General features: G+C 56.9%; 1 protein-coding gene across 1 annotated transcript in view; it reads left to right on the top strand.

Annotated features, from left to right (window-relative positions):
- The window catches only part of PTPRN2 (protein tyrosine phosphatase receptor type N2), a 367,694-nt gene that overhangs the window by 93,006 nt on the left and 256,562 nt on the right, over positions 1–18,126 (top strand). Inside the window, exon 3 of the mRNA XM_090287741.1 lies at positions 15,443–15,556. Coding sequence (XP_090143867.1) covers positions 15,443–15,556 — 114 coding nt within the window. The remainder of the gene's footprint in view (positions 1–15,442; positions 15,557–18,126) is intronic.

Below are 18,126 nucleotides of genomic sequence, written 5' to 3'. Positions count from 1 at the left end.
TTCCGTCCCAGGTAGTTGGTCTTATTTCTTATCATGGTTATTCCTAGGCATTTAATAGTTTTTTCATTACTTTTGTGAATGAGGTTATTTTTTTCCTATTATATTTTCTAAAGCTCATGGCTGGTACCTCTTTTACTTTTGATTCTGTGTAATTTAAAAACTTGCATAAAATGGCATGTTAAACATTATTCATTTTATGTGGTATTTAGTAAACCCTTGGACGCCTCAGACTGGAATCTTTGGTCCTGAAAGATGTGCTGTGCTGCCCTGTGTGTGCGCCCCTCGCATTTGGTCTCATTCCCCCTTTTTTAAAGGCAGGTGCGCACCTGTCGGATCGCCCGTTCCCCCCGTTTTTTCTTTCACAGCCTCTATCACTTTGTTCTGCATGTTAAGGTAGTTTCTTTTTTCTTTCTTTTTTAAGTTTTGCTTCCACTCCACCGATGTGATTTTCCACAGGGACGGTTTTGTCCCATGTCCTTGTGACCCGTTTTACTGTCTGCCTGTCCCTCAGCTCCCTTTCCATCTGGGCCACGGTGCTTCTGTCGCATTTTGTACTTGGTTTTTACTGAAATCGGATGTGTTTTAGAACTTGCGTTGATTTAGAAGTGTCTTCCCTCGCCTCCCTTCTCTGTCACAGCGTCAGTGTTTAGCCCTCATGCTGCTCTTGTGTTTTGGTGTCTGAATTTGTTTGTGGTTCTTTTTTTTTTTTTCTTTTAATATTTATTTATATTTAGAGTGGGGGGACGGGAGGGAGAAAGAGAGGGAGAGAGACAGCAATGTGTAGCTGCCTGCTACACGCCTGCAACCCAGGCATGTGCCCCGACCGGAAACCGAACCAACAACCCCCCTGGTTCAAAGACCAGCACTCAATCCACTAAGCCACACCCGCCAGGGCGTTTTGTGGTTCTTTATACAGTCGTCCCTCTCTATGTCGCGGCCTCACTGTATCGCGGGATTTTAAAAAATATTACATTTAATTATTTATCGCGGATTTTTCGCTGTGTTGCGGGATTTTGTGGTACTGTACGTATGTTGTTAAAGTTACATAGGTTTAAGAGTGTAGAATATGTTTAAGAACATAAGTAGTGTTTATAAAAGTGTGGAAAAGGTTAATAAGGGACTGGGAACAGTTATAAGTGTGTGGGGAGGGTTTATAAAGCCTTAAAATATATATAAATACTAAAATAAATATAAGGTTCCTACTTCGCGGATTTTCACCTATCGCGGGGGGTCTAGAACGTAATACCCGCGATAAGGGAGGGAAGACTGTAACTATTTTTTTAATGTTCTTGTGAGGAAAAGTATATTCACAGATGACATTGACCCAGGGACAGGTTGCGTGGAGGGAAGCGCCCACACGCGCAGCCCAGCCCAGTGCCTGGCATTGGCATATTTGCCCCATGGCCCCGCCAGGTTGGGACGACCTGCTCCTCCCACCTGGCCGGCTGGCTGAGTGTGGGGAGCTGTGTTTGGACATTCGGGGTCAAAGGTAGCTGCTCCCGTGACCTTGGCAGGCCCACGAGGGCCCTGTAGCCTTCTCTGTCTCCTTTGTACGGCAGGTTTCTTGTCCTTTAGTTAAAGTCCCCAGGCGAACATGGGAGGACGCTGCTCAGTGCAGGGCCATGTGGCCTGAGGGCTGGGGCCGGGCTCTCCTCCAGCTCCCACCCTGTGAAGCTCTGCTCCTATGAGGCTGGATCGGGAGCCAGCGCTTCCATCCTGAAAGTCTGTGTGGGGCTCTTCCAGGTGACGTCTGCCTGCCGCTCGCCTCATGCACAAATCTTGCTTCACGTCATGGTGACAATTATATGATAATTACCAGCCTAGGTGGTGACACTGGCAGGGATAAAAAAAGTTTTGTTCAAGAAGGCTTGGGATAAAATAAAAGCTACAGTGGTTTCTTAGGAAAACCAAGATCTGCCTCTTCAGCTGACACCAGAGGTGCCCCCTCAGAAGCTGCGACAGTCACAGGGACCGTGGTCCATCTCAGCACGAGACAGGCACGGTCCTGTCCGGTGTGTCTCTGAACACCGGGCAAGTCCTCACAGGAGCCGGCCTCTTGAGTCAACACATCCTGCAGAAACTTGTTCCATTGAAATTATGGAATTATACGACACGTTATATGACTTAGGTAAGGGGCAATCTTCACACAGCAACCTCCCCAGGAAGTTTACATTATCCTGTTTGCCAGTGGCGTCTGGTACTTGCCAAGTCTTGTTCCATCTTAGCTCAGTGTAATGATGCCCTTGCTCTGGAAACCTGCAGGAAACAAAGGCAGACGCAGGCATCCAGCCTCTCGCAGGAAGGTCCCGCTGGGCCCAGGGGGGTCGTTTCACTCGTCCAAGCGCTGTAGCCATGGTTGCTATGGGGACGTGTGCTGAGAGCTCAGCTGGACTTGTGCAGTGGAGAACGAACTCAGGATGTGAGAGCTGCAGCTCAGCGGGGGGCATCTGAGCATCCGGGGGGCTCCTGGGTGACAGATCCAAGCAGCATCCCTCCCGCTCCGGTGCCCATGGGCATGTTCTCCCGGTCGCTTCCCGCCATCGGGGAGAAACTGTGACAGAGCTTATGTCACCCTACGTGGTGCTGCTTCCGCAGGACGGGGCCCAGGCTCATCACAGGCTCCTCTGTTCCCCCTGCCCACACGAACGTGGGTGATTTCAGGGGGTGCTGCCTCTGCCCCTGCGGGCCAGAGCTCGGCAGGCCGCAGGTCCTCACCCGGGTTCATCGGCAGCCCCATCGCGTGTTGCTCCTGCTCCTGGTGCCTGGGAGCCAGGCGCTCTCCTGTCTGACCAGCATCGGGTTGTCCAAGGGCACCTAGTGCAGCCACCCTGTCACTGGTGAAGAAACGGGCTCAGGCACCCGAGGGAGCTCACGGGGTTCTGACCTTGGACCAGGGCCTGACCTCCCAGCGCCTTGCCCTGGGCCATGCGTCCTGGCTCAGCTGCAGGCCGAGGGCTCACCTGAGTCCTTGGCTCAGAGCCCTGGGCTGTGTCACACATGAGAAGTCACACCTGCAGGCTCCCCTGTGGCTGGAGCCCAAGTTTACCCCCCTTCCATATGAACTTGCCTGTCCCGGTAGCATCCCCAGGACTGTCTGACGATGACCGCAGCCCCCTGGCCCCCTGAAGCTGTCCCCGCGTTCCTGAGTGGAAGAAAACAGAACCTTCCAGCAATGACAAGCTTCCAGGAGTAGAAACGCCCACTAGACATCAGCACAGGAATGGAGCTTTTCTCTTCACTTCCCGTGGGGTTTTTCAGTTGTCGCTGAGGGTTATTTCCACTGGTGACAGCACTGGACACAGAAGCTCGTGGACTCAGGGCACCACAGGCAGAGAGGAAACCCGGGGTCAAGGCTCGGCTGCAAGTGGCAGTCGATTTTCAATGGACAGTGTCCTTGAGCTGAGTCCCCCGAAAGGGACGGGAGGACCGCCGTGGCGACGTCACCCCGCCCCTCGCCCCGCATGGTGGTGAAGATGCCGCTGTGGCCCCGTGTACAGAGAAACCAGCGCTGTGGGCGCTTGTTCAGGGTTGCCGTGGCAGTTCCTCGTTACACCCAGCAGCAGAGAGAGCCTCGTGCAGGGTGTTCAGTTTTTTGTCCTTCTGCTTCTTCCAACAGTGACTGTGTGTGCACGTATGTGTGTGCACAGGGGCCCCACATGGGCCCCTTCACTAGAGATTCTTCTGCTCGGTGCTCCTGGGCCAGATGACGGGTCCTGAGCCACATGTGGCGCCGCCACAGCATGTGCCACTTCCTGTGGGAGCAGACGTGTCTCTGACACTTGGGCCAGCTAAGAGATCTGAATGCGAGGAAACAGATGTCCTAGCATTTCTTTTGTGGGAAGGAAGGGAGGAGAGAGCAGGGAAGGAAGGGAAACCCCCGCTGTTGGCTTTAAAGAGTTTAGAAAGTCGCTGTTTCCAGAAGTGCCAATTCCACCTGTTTGTAGCTGCCCTGAACTTCCCGGGGAGGGTCCTCGAGTGGGGACTTTGTTCTGGCAAGGGTTGACGAAGGACACTTTCTGTCCTAATGCCCCAGAGTCTGGGATTTTGCAGATGATGCCAGCCAAGTGGAGGGTGCTTGTCGGGACCGCTACCTCGGCGCGGTGGGTGTGTGGCGGGAGATGCCAACTCCACACAGCCTGGGCGTCTGCTTCCATTGTGAAGCCCTTGGTCAAAGTCCAGCCTGCGCGTGCTCAGATGAGCGCTCCTGACAGGTGCTCCTCATGCGTGGTTGGCGGCCTCACGCACATCGAGGGTGTCGATGGCAGCTTTCAGCAGGAAGAGCAAAGCTTGGCGGTCGCGGCAAGCAGAGTTGTGTGTGGCGCACCTCACTGTCCCGCAGTGCCAGGTTTGATGTTTAATTGAACATCCATCCGGCCTCACCACGAACGTCTGTGTTAAACTTACATGTGAACGTCTGCCTCTTCACTCCTAGTCTCAGATCTTGGGCAATATTTAGACATTCATTTATGATTATAAACCAGAAAAACATTCATACTCAGACTGAACTGACTGTAAAGTTAAGGTGGGAACTCAGAGAAAACAACTGCTCCCCCTCGGTAGGTGGAGTCATGATTGTTTCTAAGAGTTAAGAGCTCAGGTCTTTCTTGGCCTTAATTCATCAGCCCACCTCTTCAGGTCCCCCTGCCTAGACGGTCAGGGACTGGGTGAACTTCTGGCTTTTGGAGCGCTCAGTCAGTGTCGGAGAGGAAGCGTGTTCTGGAGAGGACGCTGTTCCTGTGTCTGGGGACGTGGGGGTTGCTCGTCCACGTCCCCCCCAGGTCGCATCAGAGTCCACGGCCGTCTCTCACCAACTCCTGAGTTAGAACGCTTAAGATGCTTTATGTCTGTGTCTTCAATGAGCCATTTTTGCCTGGTCACTGAACCAATTTTTTGGTCCCCTCTTGTGAAGTACACTCAGTCCATCCCCAGTAAAAATCCATGCTGCTCAATGGCCCTGTCCTGGCTGTGGGTGGACACAGTATCCGGTCCCCTGTCAGAGGGACACTGCTGAGGGTGTGTCAGGGAAACCACCTGGACGGGGAGCCGTTGTCGCTCGACACTGAAACGTCTCCCAGGACCATGGGGTCCGAGGGGACACGCACCCGTCAGTGAGGCTGCTTTCCATGAAGACTGTCAGAGAGGACAGTGGTGTCACCAGGCCCCTCAGGGGACGAGAGCCAGGGGTGCGAGGCGCATCCTTCCCTAAGGCATCTGGGCTCTCACCCAGGCTGCCACTCGTAATCATATTTTAATTTTCGGATAAATTGCTTTCATTCTCCTTCCGTTCACAGTACGGCGCGGGCATCCCTGCTCATTACTGTTCCCTGTGCTCCGCTGAGGTCGGTGTTTAACGGCTGTGGCCGCAGCGCTGGGATTAAGGGCAATCCGTGCTGGTTTACAGGAGTTATTATTGTTTAGTCTTGGAGAAAACCACCAAGGGAGCTGCTGAGGTCGGTGCTTTTGATGGAGACCCTCGAGGCCACCTGAGGGCTGTGACTGTGCCTGACCCGGGTCCCCTGCTCCTTGCTCAGAAAGTCACCCGAGGTCCAGCAGGGGATTGACGGCTTTCTCTATGCTCCTGCCAGCCTCACGAAAGCCTCGCCACCATGAAACCAAATTAAGCTGTTTTTATAAAATCAATGTTTAAAAACCACATCTCCCCACCGCCCAAGAGCTGGTCTTATCTGCATTAGAACCCAATGTATTTTCAAAGCTCTTCCACCAGGCTTCTGTCTCGTGAGGTTTTCCGGGCGCTGACGCTGTCTCTCCGCCTCCGCAGGGACTGCGCCGGACGTCGGGCTCTGGGATGCAGGTCCGCGGCCTCTGAGCAGCGGCTCCCGCACCCGCGCCTGGCAGCCGGGGACCCGCAGACCTGTCCTCCCAGCACACTCCCTGAAGTGGGGAGCTTCGCTCTCCCGTCCCACTCCTTCTTCATTTGCGAAGCTTCTACTGCTCTTGGAAACCTGCAGGAAAGCACACGTGCCGTAAACTCGCCCGCTTACCACTTGCGTGCGTGCGGTTCAGGGGCGTGAGGTTCGTCCGTCGCCTCCGTCCGCCTCCAGAGCGGTCTCGCCTCTGCACACGAACGGCGCCCATGAACACTCGCTCCCGGCCCCCGGCCCCTGGGGGCCTCTCTCCCGCCCCCCGGCCCTGTGAATCTGACTCCTCTCGGGGCCTCTTGTGAGAGGAACGGACAGTCACTGTCCCTTTCCGACCCCTTCAGCAAGCACAGTGTCCTCCGGGCTCACGCGCGCTGTGGCCGCTGTCCGAGCGGCTTCCCTTTTTAGGCTGAACCACGCCCCGTGCACGAGGCACCACAGTCTGCGACCCAGCCGTTCGTCGCTGGGCACCAGGCTCGCTTCCTGGCTGTTGTGAAAAACGCTGCATGAACCTGGGTGTACGAATACCCCTTAGTCCCTGCCTTCCATTTTGGTAAACTCTTTTTAAGTCATAGCTGGGCATTGTGGGAGGTGGGACTTGCCCTCCCCCGCCCCCAGAGGAGGCCAATGGCAGAGGGTGGCTCCAGAATGCAGGGTTCACTGGGCACCGGTGGGTCAGGGAGACAGGAGCGTGTATCTCAGGGCACAGACAGGGGGTTCAGGGTGCTGGATCTGGCCCCCGCTATGTGGTGGCGGGACGAGTAAACAGTAGCGGGGCCTTCCGTCCACCCATTACTAATTCTGCCCACGGCGGGTGCACAGCGGGCCGAGGAAACGGAGCCACAGTGACGTGGCGCCGCCGGCGTGAGGGCAGCACTCGCTCTGTCCTGCGCTCGCTGGGCTGTGGCTCCCGGGGGCTGGCAGGGCCGGGCCTCTTGGAGTGGCCTGTGCCGTTCTCCAGGCACACATGGCCAGCTGCTCACAGGGGCCACGCCAGGTCTGTAGGGACAGGACGGCCACCTGCCAAGGGCTGAGCTCCCTTGGGCCAGAGGCTTGTGCCTGAGGAGCCGTGGCCACCCCCGGGGGCCCAGGGCCTCTCCTCGCACCTCAGCCCGCTCTCGTCCTGGTTTCTCCCCCACCAGTCGGAGAGCCGAGCTGCGGTCGAGGCAGACAGAGGCCTCTGCTGGGTGATGGTGGTGGGGTCCTTCTGAAGTCCCCGCAGGGGCAGGCCCTGTGGGGTCCCAGCCTCGGGGCTGCGGGTGCAGCCCTGCTGGGGGCTCAGTTCTGCCCCCCCAGGCAGAGGGCCCCTGGTGGGTACTCGGCAGGTGACACCTTCCAGTCCGAGAAGCTGCCTTGGGTCTGTGCATTGTGGGCGTGGAGGGGGAGGAGAGGGGGAGGGGTCCCCACCACGGACCTCGTCGTGAGCAGGGTCTCTCCTCTCTGCCCCCTTTTTCCCTCGCTGCCTCCCTCCGTCCCTCTCGGGAAAGTGGGCGAGGGGCTCTTCAGCCGGTGGAATAAGAATGGGAGCGGAGGCAGTGATGGACGGCTGGTTTTGAGTCCCTGTCCCCGTGCAGATAAGATGAGGCTCCAGATTCCCTTTTCCCTCATCTACGTAATGTGCCATTTTCGTGCAGTGCTGCTCCGGCCCTCAGTGCCAGGCCTTTCTATTCTCAGTTGAATAGTCAGTGGACCGTTACGGGCTGATAAGAGGAGCGGCCACGGTTACTTGGCAACGGGCTGGAGCAGAAGGCCACTGATGGGGAGATTGGCTGCCGCAGATAACCTGCCTTTCTCCTTTTCTGCTGCTTATCTCTGCGTCCACAGCAGACGCACCAGACGCCCGTGGAGAGTGGGCGGGACCTGAGCTCCCAGCAAAGGAAGCTCACTGAGTGCCCTGCAGCCAGCCTTGACTGGGTCCCTGTCCTCGTCCCAGGGTACCCCGGTGTCCAGATCTGGAGGTCACGCTGGCCACACCTTGCCCTGAGAGGAGGCAAGAGGCCTGGCTGCGCTGGAAGTGCCAGTGTTGCTGATGTGTCCAGTGTAGACCCATGGCAGGAAACTGGCCCTCCGCTCAGGGCAGAGTGACAGTGACGTGCAGAGCAGCCACAGGCAGCGTGCGAGACGGGCGCACGTCGGGGCTGCCCTGTGGTCCCCTCATGTTTTAATTCAGTCTCTCTCGCCACAAACTGAGTGCCGATGCCATCCCTCGCCGCCTGCCGCGTTGGGGAGCCTGCTGTCCGCGGAGGAGCCTGGGGTCCCCCCCATTCACCTGACCCGCCCTGGAGTCCTGTGCCCTATGTTGGGTTGCGTGTGAAGGGCCGATGTATTTAGAATTGAAGAGACATTCAGATCACTGGGTCCCACTCTTATTTCTGGAAACAAACAAACAACTATGCTCCGAGGACCAGAGAGGCTCAGCCGCAGGTGGAGGTCACACAGCGGAGCCAGCCAGGCCCGGAAGCCGCATTGCCACCCCCGCCGCAGAGGCTCAGGTGGCGCCCTCGAACGTTCTTTCCCTGGGCAGTCCCGTCTGGCTCCCCACAGCAAACGCTGAGGCAGATTTGGTTATTAGAAACTGGCTTCTTTAGCATTTCTTTTATCAGGTGTCCACATAGCTGGCTCCTCAGACAACATATGAGCCCTTAGCAGACGTGAGCTCCGTGCTTTTTGTCTTTGGACGTTCTCCTGTGCGGCACTCGGCACCGCTCCTGGGGGACGGGGCCCCTTCAGAATCGCCTGCGTGTCTCTGTGTCCGTGTCTCCGGAGGCGCGTGCTGGGCTCCGCCAGCACTGGGCTTGGCACTAGAATACTGGTGGCAATTTGGTTGGTTGTTTACTATTATTATTTTTAATTATGTTTGAGTTTACTCTTCAAAAAAAAAAAAATGAAGGAAGCAACAAAGAGCCTGATAAATTTGAAGTCGAAGCGAATGTGTCATGTGCCCACAGCGGCTAAACTGCTGGGACTGGGTCTTCAAATCACCCCGAGCTTCCCGGCATGCAGGAGACAAAGGGAAAGAGACTAAGTGGAGTATATATGATTTATACTTTCTTACACGAATAATAAATTTCACGTGTGAGGTTGGACAAAGGGAAGCTGCAGCTGGGTCATCTCAGGCTCCGGGGGAATTTGAGCAACAGCCATGAGCAGCTTTGCTGTCCTGATGCTCAAAAGTGACGATCTTCCACGTGCTCTGTCTTACCTCCCAGCAGCGGGGATTCTATAACGTATGTAAATGCAGCAAAAACAGCCAAGAGGACATTCGCGTTGGTTTGTATGTGTGTGAAAGAGTGAAAAAGTCCCTCATAGTGAAAAATAAGGTTGGACTCGGGGCTCGATGGCTGTGGCCCGGCCTGCCCTGCATTGGTGGACAGAGAGGCCGCGGGACGGTGGGCAGCCTTTCCGAACCTGGGAGGTGCTGGAGAGCCCACTTCCCTGTGCCTCCTCAGGTGGCCGCACACTCAGCTCTCTGCGCTGCCTGGTGGCCTCAGGTCCACCCTTCATGCTGCCCACCGGTGACGGCCGGCAGCCCCGAGGCATCGGGTGGCAGACAGTGGGCTTTCAACGTGCCCAGCAGTTCTGCACACCTGCCCTTCAGGGACCCGCTCTTGGTTCTAGCAGAAGCCTCTGCGCCTGCAGGTTTCCCCGCCAAGGGAGCTGCCGGCGGCCAGCCCCATGCCTGCAGCCGTGGTCCTCGAGGTGGCAGACCCTTCAGGTCAGAGAAGCTAGGGTAGTGACAGCCACACTGTCGTGCTGTAGGGAACAGAGGCACAGAGGAGGGAAGTGACTTGCTCCAGATTGCATAGCAGGCTGGTGGCAAAGCTGGGACCAGAACCTGGTGTCTTTGGGTCCATTCGGCGGTGTTTTCTCATCGCCCTTCGGCAGAACTTGGAAGTGTACGGCAGACACGCTTTCCCGCGTGAGGTCACCAGGGAGCTACGGCTCCAACATTGTTCTAAGCAAAGTCAGAAAGCCCACCCAGTGTCTCCTTAGGACTATTTACGCCCAAGGCAGTGTGTTATCTCAACTCCAACCTTACATTTTATTCCGTTGTTTCCTGTCGAAGGAAAGCCAAGGGTGCTCAAGCGTCGCAGCAGGGCCAGGAGCCAGGGCGCTGGCTGCAGGTGGCGTCCGGCGGAGCCCAGCTGGGGGTGAGGCCGCCCAGGCCCTCGGGACCTCCGTTTTCTTGTCTGTACAACAAAAGGGCCTGAATGAAATACATGCTGCTGTTCTCTTCAGCTCTCTGTGAAAACCCAGATTCTTCTAAAGGTCACAGGGCATGACCTGCCCACCTGGTGTCTGCAGACTCTTGGCTGCTGCAGAGCAAGTGTCCGGCGGGTGGCCGGGCCGGGTTCGTTCATTCAGGACGAGAAGCAGAGCCACTCTGCCCGAGACGGATGCCAGCAGTTCAGAGGTTAACGTCGCCATTTGAAAATCTATTACTGCTCGCGCCTCAAACACTTAGATTCAAGGGGTTGAAAGCCACGGCTGATAATACCAAGAGGCGAGCTTTCTTTGCAGGAAGGGCTGAGCGCTGGGAGGCTCAGGTGGGATTCGTGGTTGCCAATCAGCGCCGTGCTCGGGATTGCCAGCGCGGCTGCCCCCCGCCGCCCGCCTGCCCGGCTCTGGGCGCTCCACACACTTGAGCTGCCAGACCTCGTCTCCAGGGGTCAGAAGCCAATAGACGTCTAAATGCAGCTGGGGATGGACAGGCGCTGCAGACCTCAGCCGGCTTCGGGTGTCAGTCATTATGAGAAGGAGGTGAAGGGCTGTTCTAATGTCCGTCCACACGTTTTGGAAAACACTGCTCGGGCCCCAGGGTGGCGGCCCTTCCACCTGCCTCAGTTCAGACCACTGCTGACCACAGCTTTAGGCCACGGACCCTGCCACGGGGCAGGGTGGGGATGACCCTGCCAAGCATGGTGGAGCCGTTGCTGGGGACGGGCTGGCTGTGCGGGGGGGGGGGGGGGGGTCGCCGAGTCTGCCTGAGAGCGAGCCCTCTGCAGGGCAGCAGCAGGGGCATGGGGTGGGGACGGAGCTGCTGCCGGCTCTACCCTGGCTGTGGGCGCCACCGTCCCTCCTTGCCAGCGGGCTCCTGAGACCCACCTGCCTGTTAAGGTGTGATGCGCATAGCAGTGCCCAGAAGTGCAGTGTGGGCTTTTTCAATGGGACACGAGGGTCCTGGGAGCTGGTTCCGATTGTCCTCTGAAGCGGCTTGCAGACCCAGGCCAAAGAGCTCAAAGCAGGAGTGTCTCAGGTGGGGTCTGCCAACCTGCCTCTCAGGCCCCCAGCTGCTCTGGAGGAGCGGCCAGGCAGCTGGCAGCTGAGTGACTCTGGAGGGAGGCAGTAGGGGTCCCCTCTGCCTGTTGTGGAGTCTGAGTACAGTGGGGGAGGGGGCATCCCTCAGCCTGCAGTGGCGGACCCCTGGCTCCAGTTGGATGGCCTCAGGCGTGTGCATCCCTGAGGGGCTGATGAGCAGTCTTGGGTCTGTACTGACAGCTCTCCGTGTTGGGGCGTCTTGGTGCGGCCGGCGCACAAGGCACTTCCTCCACAGTGACGGCTCTGCAGGGCTCAGGGGGGTACAGTGCCCACGGCCCCGTCATGCTGAGCCTGTACTCCGAGCACCCCTGGGACTGTTCCCCACAGCCCTTCACGGCCAGTGCATCTTCATCTCCCAGGGTCATAGGACTGAGTCCAGTCCACTCAGCCCAGGGACAAGGGCTGGTCAGGGTGTCTGTGGTGCCCAACGGGAGATGCTTGCAAAGCCCGTGGGATAGATGGTGCCGTGGGGACCATCTGGGAGGCCGCGTGATGTTCTTCCCGGCGTGTGTGCGAGCGCATGTGTGCACATGGCAAGCATGCGACTGTGTGTGAGCGTTTGTGTGTGTGTCCACATGTGTGAGTCTGTGTGTCTCACCCCGCCTCACTAGGAGGCAGAGTCTTCATCTCCTCCCTGGAGCTGGCACTGGGCATACCTGGAGGGTCTGAGATGCGTCTGGCGGCCGGAGCGTCATTGTCCTGAGCTGGACCCAGCTGGCCTCTGCAGGGAGGCCGCCACCAGGGGTCACTGTTGCTGCTCCGTCTTTGCTGCTGCCTGGATGAGGGACCCGTCTTTGCACTGTGATTAGAGGTGATAGGTGCTTACCTGGGTGCAGCCCCTGAGCAGGGGTGGGGCGGGGCTCCTCCTGAAGGCACACTTGGAGCCGGAGCCAGGGCTGTGCTGAGAGTGGGCCCTGCGTTGACACCCACGATTGCTCCCTGTATTTTCCGGGCACACCTGGAGCGGCAGCAGACGGACCACGTGGTCCTTCTGTCCCGGTGTCGCGGGCCGCCTCACTGGGCGAGTGGGCGCATGAGCTGCTCACTGTGCCCGGGCTTTGGAGAACCTGACTGCACGCCCCAGGCCATTGCTACTGGCAGTGCGGGGGCAGCTGGGCTGATCCCACCCAGGCCCCATGAATGCTTCCGCTCGGACCCTCATGCGGTTTCAGCATGTGGATGATTGATTTCAGGGCTCTCCCCGCCCCATCGTTACTCCAAGACCACCTTTGCTGCACCCTTGCTGGTGAGGGCTTTGTAATCATGGCACCTTGCCTGCCTGTCTCCTCTCCCTCCAAAATCAGAAACGTTGCTCTTGAGGTTTCCAGGGAGTACAGTTACACACGCACATTATTTCCATGAATAGACTGATTGACACACGTGATTGAACAGGCATGAGCATTGCAATATCCCTCGTAGTGCCCTAGCTTATTACCCCACTTGGAAAATCTCAAGGAGGTGATCACATTCTTTTTATTAGTTCTCCAGTCCCATTATCTCTTCCCAAAGAGATAATGAAGAAATGTAAAAACGAGAAAAAATAGAAACAGGTAAAGAGATTAGAAAAAGAAGGGGGTTGAAGTGTCCCAAGTGCAGAGAAAATGGTTATGTCACCACAGCAGATGCCACTGGAACCACGTGAGGCCTCATGGCTGAGAAAGGCCTGTGACTTGATGTGAGCTCCCTGTGGCCCAGCAGGTGGCAGGTGGGGGTCCTCGCCCTGGCCTGGGGTTTCTTCTGTGGGTCCTCACAACAGACGGGTGGTGATTCTGACGGACGCTTTTAGCAGAGTCTTTCACGTCCGCTGGAGGCACATCCCAGGGTAACTTAGCAAAAACGGTCCTCTCAAGGGGAGACTGAGACCGGCTTGTTCACGCCGAGGCTGCCTGGTGGCCTGACCTGCTGTTCATGTGGTATGTACATTGCACGCATGCACATGTGTACATGTATGTAGGAACGTGCACACAATGTATAAACAATGGGCACAAGCACATGCACGTGGCACTCACAAACTTGTACATGCACACACACATGCGGGTACATGCACACTACACAGACAATGCAGATGTGCACTGCATGTTCACATATACCCACCCATGCACATGTGAGCATGTGTGTATGCACAGCACATGTAGACACCCACATGCCTGTATACACACAGCTGTATACACACATGTACACAGAGGTAGACACAACTATTCATATCTATGCACATGTATATACATCCATACATAAATATGTATACACATACAAACAGTACAAATAACACCAACAAATATATTTTTGAGAATATGTTTATAACACTGTACACCACAAACCAAAATTTGAAGAACGATGCCATTCTTCAGAAGGAAAATAATTTACTTGAAACATTCCAAAATGAGACAGAAAATGTCTTTGGCCATTCCTCTCTCAGAACCTGGGGCCTTTCCTGAGGGGGCGATTCTCTGGGGCGCCTCCAGCAGCGTGGTTCCCACGGGGCAGCAGGGCAGCCCGGGAGCCTGGTTTCTCTTCCTGCTGCTCAGCTGCTGACCTCTCCTGGCCTTGGTCCCGACACTCGGCCCCGTTTCCTCCTCTGTAGTACGTGGGGTTGGACTCTCTCGATGCTCCTTCTAGGCCGTACACCACAATTCTACTTTCAAGGTATTTCCACTTGGAAAACAAATGAACGGACAGAAGACCCTCATGGACACAGCAGTGTGGTTATTACCGGAAGGAAAGAGGGGTGGCAAACACACAATACAGTGTGCAGATGGGGTGTTACAGAGCTGTACTGCTGAACCCTGTCCGATCTTACTAACCAGTGTCACGTGCAACAACAAAGGAAGGCATAAAGTAGTAAAAATATGTGCATAAAAGTTCCAGGTACATTCTAAAGTCTTAATCTTCTCCCCTTGCCCTGTCTCTCCCTCCCCCGTCCTTGACCCCCACCACCCCCACCACCACCCATAGGCACGGAGTTCTTGGCACAAAACCAAACCAGGAAACAGGGACACTTATTGTCTGTGTTCCCACCGGGTGGTGGCAGTGGGACGAGACCCTCCCTCTAAGGGGGTGTCATCGCGTCACTCTGGGTACAGGTGGCAGATGCATGGATTTTGGTGAGGCCCTCGGGCAGGGCGGAGCCAAGGAGCCCGCGGGGCAGAGCTGCGGCACATGTGGACCCCTCGCGGCCTCTGTGGCTGCTCCCAGCAGCGGCCAGGGTGTCTTCCCAGAGTCTCTGGGCTTCGCAAAGACCGGCAGGAATCTGCGAGTTGCTGGCGACACGGAGGACGATTTTCTGCTGCTCACACAGTGCCGTCCGTCTGAGCACATGTGTCAGATCGGACCAGCGATTACCCAGGCAGCCTGGCGCTGGGCACATGTGCTCCTGCTAATTAAGCTTGTTGTGTTTGAATGGCTTTCTTCAGCAACAAAACTGTTGTGAACAATGAAAGACGCGGTGCCCTCGGTCCGGCCTGAAGCTGCAGATGGCCGTGCTGTGTGTGCCGCACGGGGCCCAGAACCAGTCTTTTGTGCGTAGGAGCGGCGGTCATTTGAATGTTTGAACCCCCACAGGAAGCTTGTCTCAAAGTGAGCAATTCAAGAACAAAGACGCGCTGGGGCCTAAATTAATTGGAAGGTGTGGTTTGGACGGACGCTGACGAGCAGGGTCTGTCACTTTAGACGTGGCGGGAGCCACATGAGTTGTCCCATTTGTGCGACCTGTTCCTCAGGTACCTCCCCTCCGCTGCGTTCTCAGAAACGCCCTCGCACCGACCTGGCCGGTGCGTCCGGCCACAGTCACGCCAGCGCCGCCCCTTTGCCCCCGCGTGGGAGATACCCCACAGTCCTTGTGGCTTCTGCAAATTAATATTGTACTTCCTGGGGGTTCTGTTTCTCATTGGGGAAACCAGCCCTGAGTGTTACTGATTTTTGTCAAAAATGTGAATGTCACGGCCTGGAAATTACAAAGAGTGAGGGGTGGGGAGGGGCTTGGGGAAGAGGGGTGAGAACGTGGGATAAAAACCCAGCCGGCACGGGGTTCCTGAGCCTCTTCTCCCCTGCTTCGCCTCTGTTTCCCATGCACTCAGCTCTTCATTCAAGTAAACCACTGCCCTCCCACGCTCTTGAATTCTCACAGCCCTTTGGTGACATCCCAAAGCTGCTTCGAAGACCTCACCATGGTGCACGTTGGGATGGTGTAATCTCTTCCTCCTCTCTGAAAACGAAACATCACCCTCTCTGCCTCCCTTCTCCCACAGACGGAGTGTTTGGAAGGTGCCAGAAGTTTCCAGCAACAGACACCTACCGCTATGAAGTGTCGCCGGGGGTCCTGCAGCACCTGACCGCCACCTTGCAGAAGCTGTCCCGCACAGGTAGGCAGGTGTGGCCAGCAGCCAAGGCGGGAGGTCCGGTGGCTGCTGTCCCACTGGGCGCTCAGCAAGAGCTTTGCCGCTCCAGGTCCCAGGGCCTCTCAGGTCGTGAGGGAGTAGGACGGGCTCAGGGAACCAGTATGGGGACGGAGAGCAGAGGGCTGGGCGCAGGTGGCCTCGCGTACGGAAGGTCCCGGGGCAGGCGCTCCCTTCAGGGCGAGAGGTGGCCGAGTGGCCGCAGTGTGCGTGGCAGCCACAGCCGCTCCATCGGTGGTTCCGAGGGTGTGCAGGCACACCCGGGCTCACGTGGGCAGGCGCGGGCGCTCACGTCGGCCACCTCCTCTGACCCCACTGCCAGTCACCCTCGAGAAGACCAGTCACCTCCACCTACCATTGTGTGCAGAGCGTTGCCAGATAAGTATAAGTATTTTGGAGGAGATTCCTGCTACCTGTTTGCTTCATGGGCTGCTCAGATCACTTAAAAACTTTTAATAATTTAAAATTATTATATGTTATTATTTATCATTTATGTTATGTATATGCTTTTTAAATTAAGGGGGGGGGGGGGAAGCACAAGCGTGGCTGTCCCGTTGCTGAGGTAGAGTGGGGACTCCTTGCGCCCTCAGAGCCTGGACGAGAGGGTGTGGGCGAGTAGGCGTGCGAAGCGCTTGGGAGATGAAGCCTCGCGTTGTGGTCAGGACAGAAAGGACCTGCCACAGGGGCCAGGCCTGGGACTGAGGGACCGGGGAGCCGTGGCTGGGGGTCCACGTTCACCTGGGTCACAGGCTCCCATGGGGCTCCGAGTTGCTCCGTAAAGAAATGTCTGTGGTCCAGGGGGTACGGGGAACAGTGCTTGCTGCTCCCCCTTCTGGGTGTTCATGGTGTGTGTTGGCTTGTTAAGGCCCTGGAAAGTTCTGAGTGGAGGTTCAGCAGAAATGGACCCACTAGGGGGCCATGCGTGTGTTTAACCACGTGATTAGTTACTGGATTTGGCCATTGGCAAGTGTGGGAGCTGCCTGAGCGTCCCTCCCAGGCCGGTGCGCTTGGGCCTGGGGTGATGGACCCGGGGTGGGTCTTCGAGGAGGATGGGAGCCCGTATCTGTTCCTGGGGCAGAAGCTGGCCCCTTGTCCAGGAGCCAGGGAAGCTGAGGGTGGCCCAGGGGTGGTGGGTGGCTGCCAGCAGGGGCTGCAAAGCAGAGGGAGTGGGCAGAGGAGACCCCGTGCTTTCGCTGGTGTCCCACTATGCCTCGTTCTTCGTAACTAAGTCAAGTCACATGGTAACTTGGTGGCCCACGGTCACGTGTTCAGTGTCTGTGGCAGTCTCGTAGCTGGCCAGGAGCACAGTTATCTGCGGGGGACGTCCCTGTTTGCTCCCATGGCTGTGTGCAGCGGGTCACCTGAGGGGCCTGCTGCTGTCCTGTGGGGACCAGAAGGTGACGCAGTCTGGAGAGCTGAGGCACCTCTGAGGCAGCGTGGGCCAGTGTGCCAAGCCGGGGTCGCCTCTCAGCAGTGGAGGAAGGGGTGTCTCTCCTGGCTTGCTGAAATTTGGGGTTCACTGTCCTGGTTTCCCCAGACCCACCCACCTGTCCCCACCCAGTTTTCAGCAGCCCGTTCCTTTCCAGGTGGCGCCCCAGCTGTGGTAAAAGACCCCACGCAGAGTGAGGTGGAGCCACAGGAGACGCGGCTCCTTCGTGGAGGCAGGTGGACTTCTTAGTGAACGGACTTACTTTAGTGCGTGTGCAACTGACAGAACAACTGAGCAGGAAGCACAGGGTTGGCATGCGCTCCCCCCCGCCCCCAGCCCCACCCCCGCCGAGCTTCCCTGTTATGTAACGTCTTGCACTGAGCACTGTGGTTGGTCTGCGGTGACTGACAGGCCGTCACTGGTGCGTCACTGGTGTCCGTAGTGCACGTCAGGGTAACTTTGTGCCTCGTGCGTTCTGTGGTTCCGACAAATGTGCAATGGCCCCCGTCCTTCCTGGGACACCCCAGTCCCAGGGGTCTGACAAGGACTGTGGCGAGGACCTGGGTCTCTGCACTTTTTATCAGCACCCTAAGAGACAGGTGCTCCTTGGGTGCCCTGGGCCCTCTGCGGTGCAGCCCCTGTTGCTGGTCTGTGCCCACGTGTGGGACAGGTCCTCGTACCCTGCACTGCGGGCATTTGAAGTTGGGTAATGTGGGCGTCGTATAGATTTCGGACTGCCTTTCCTGATGTTCATCCTGCAGCAGTTCTATTTATGAATGCTCCAGTGTTGCCGCCGCTCAGAACCCGCCTGTCACTGCCTTTACCCCAGCAACGCACACACACATACATGCACACGAACACACATGCACATGTACGTGCAATTGAACATACGTATGAACAACCACACACACCTGCAGATAGGTGCATACAGACCATGTATATACAGATACAGACACCAACATGCATCAGTGTGCACATGGGCACAAACATGCATGCACATGAGCACACATCAATATGTACACATACAAGCAACACAGGCACCAGTGTACACACAGGAACACATGCACACACATCCATGTGCACACGTGCACCACCACATATATACCAG

This window comes from Furipterus horrens, unplaced genomic scaffold (genome assembly GCF_987537825.1).
Source record: "Furipterus horrens unplaced genomic scaffold, mFurHor1.1.pri manual_scaffold_9, whole genome shotgun sequence".
Classification (NCBI taxonomy): domain Eukaryota; kingdom Metazoa; phylum Chordata; class Mammalia; order Chiroptera; family Furipteridae; genus Furipterus; species Furipterus horrens.
The sequence above is the reverse complement of the archived record's forward strand: the minus strand, read 5'-3'. Positions and strand labels throughout refer to the sequence as shown.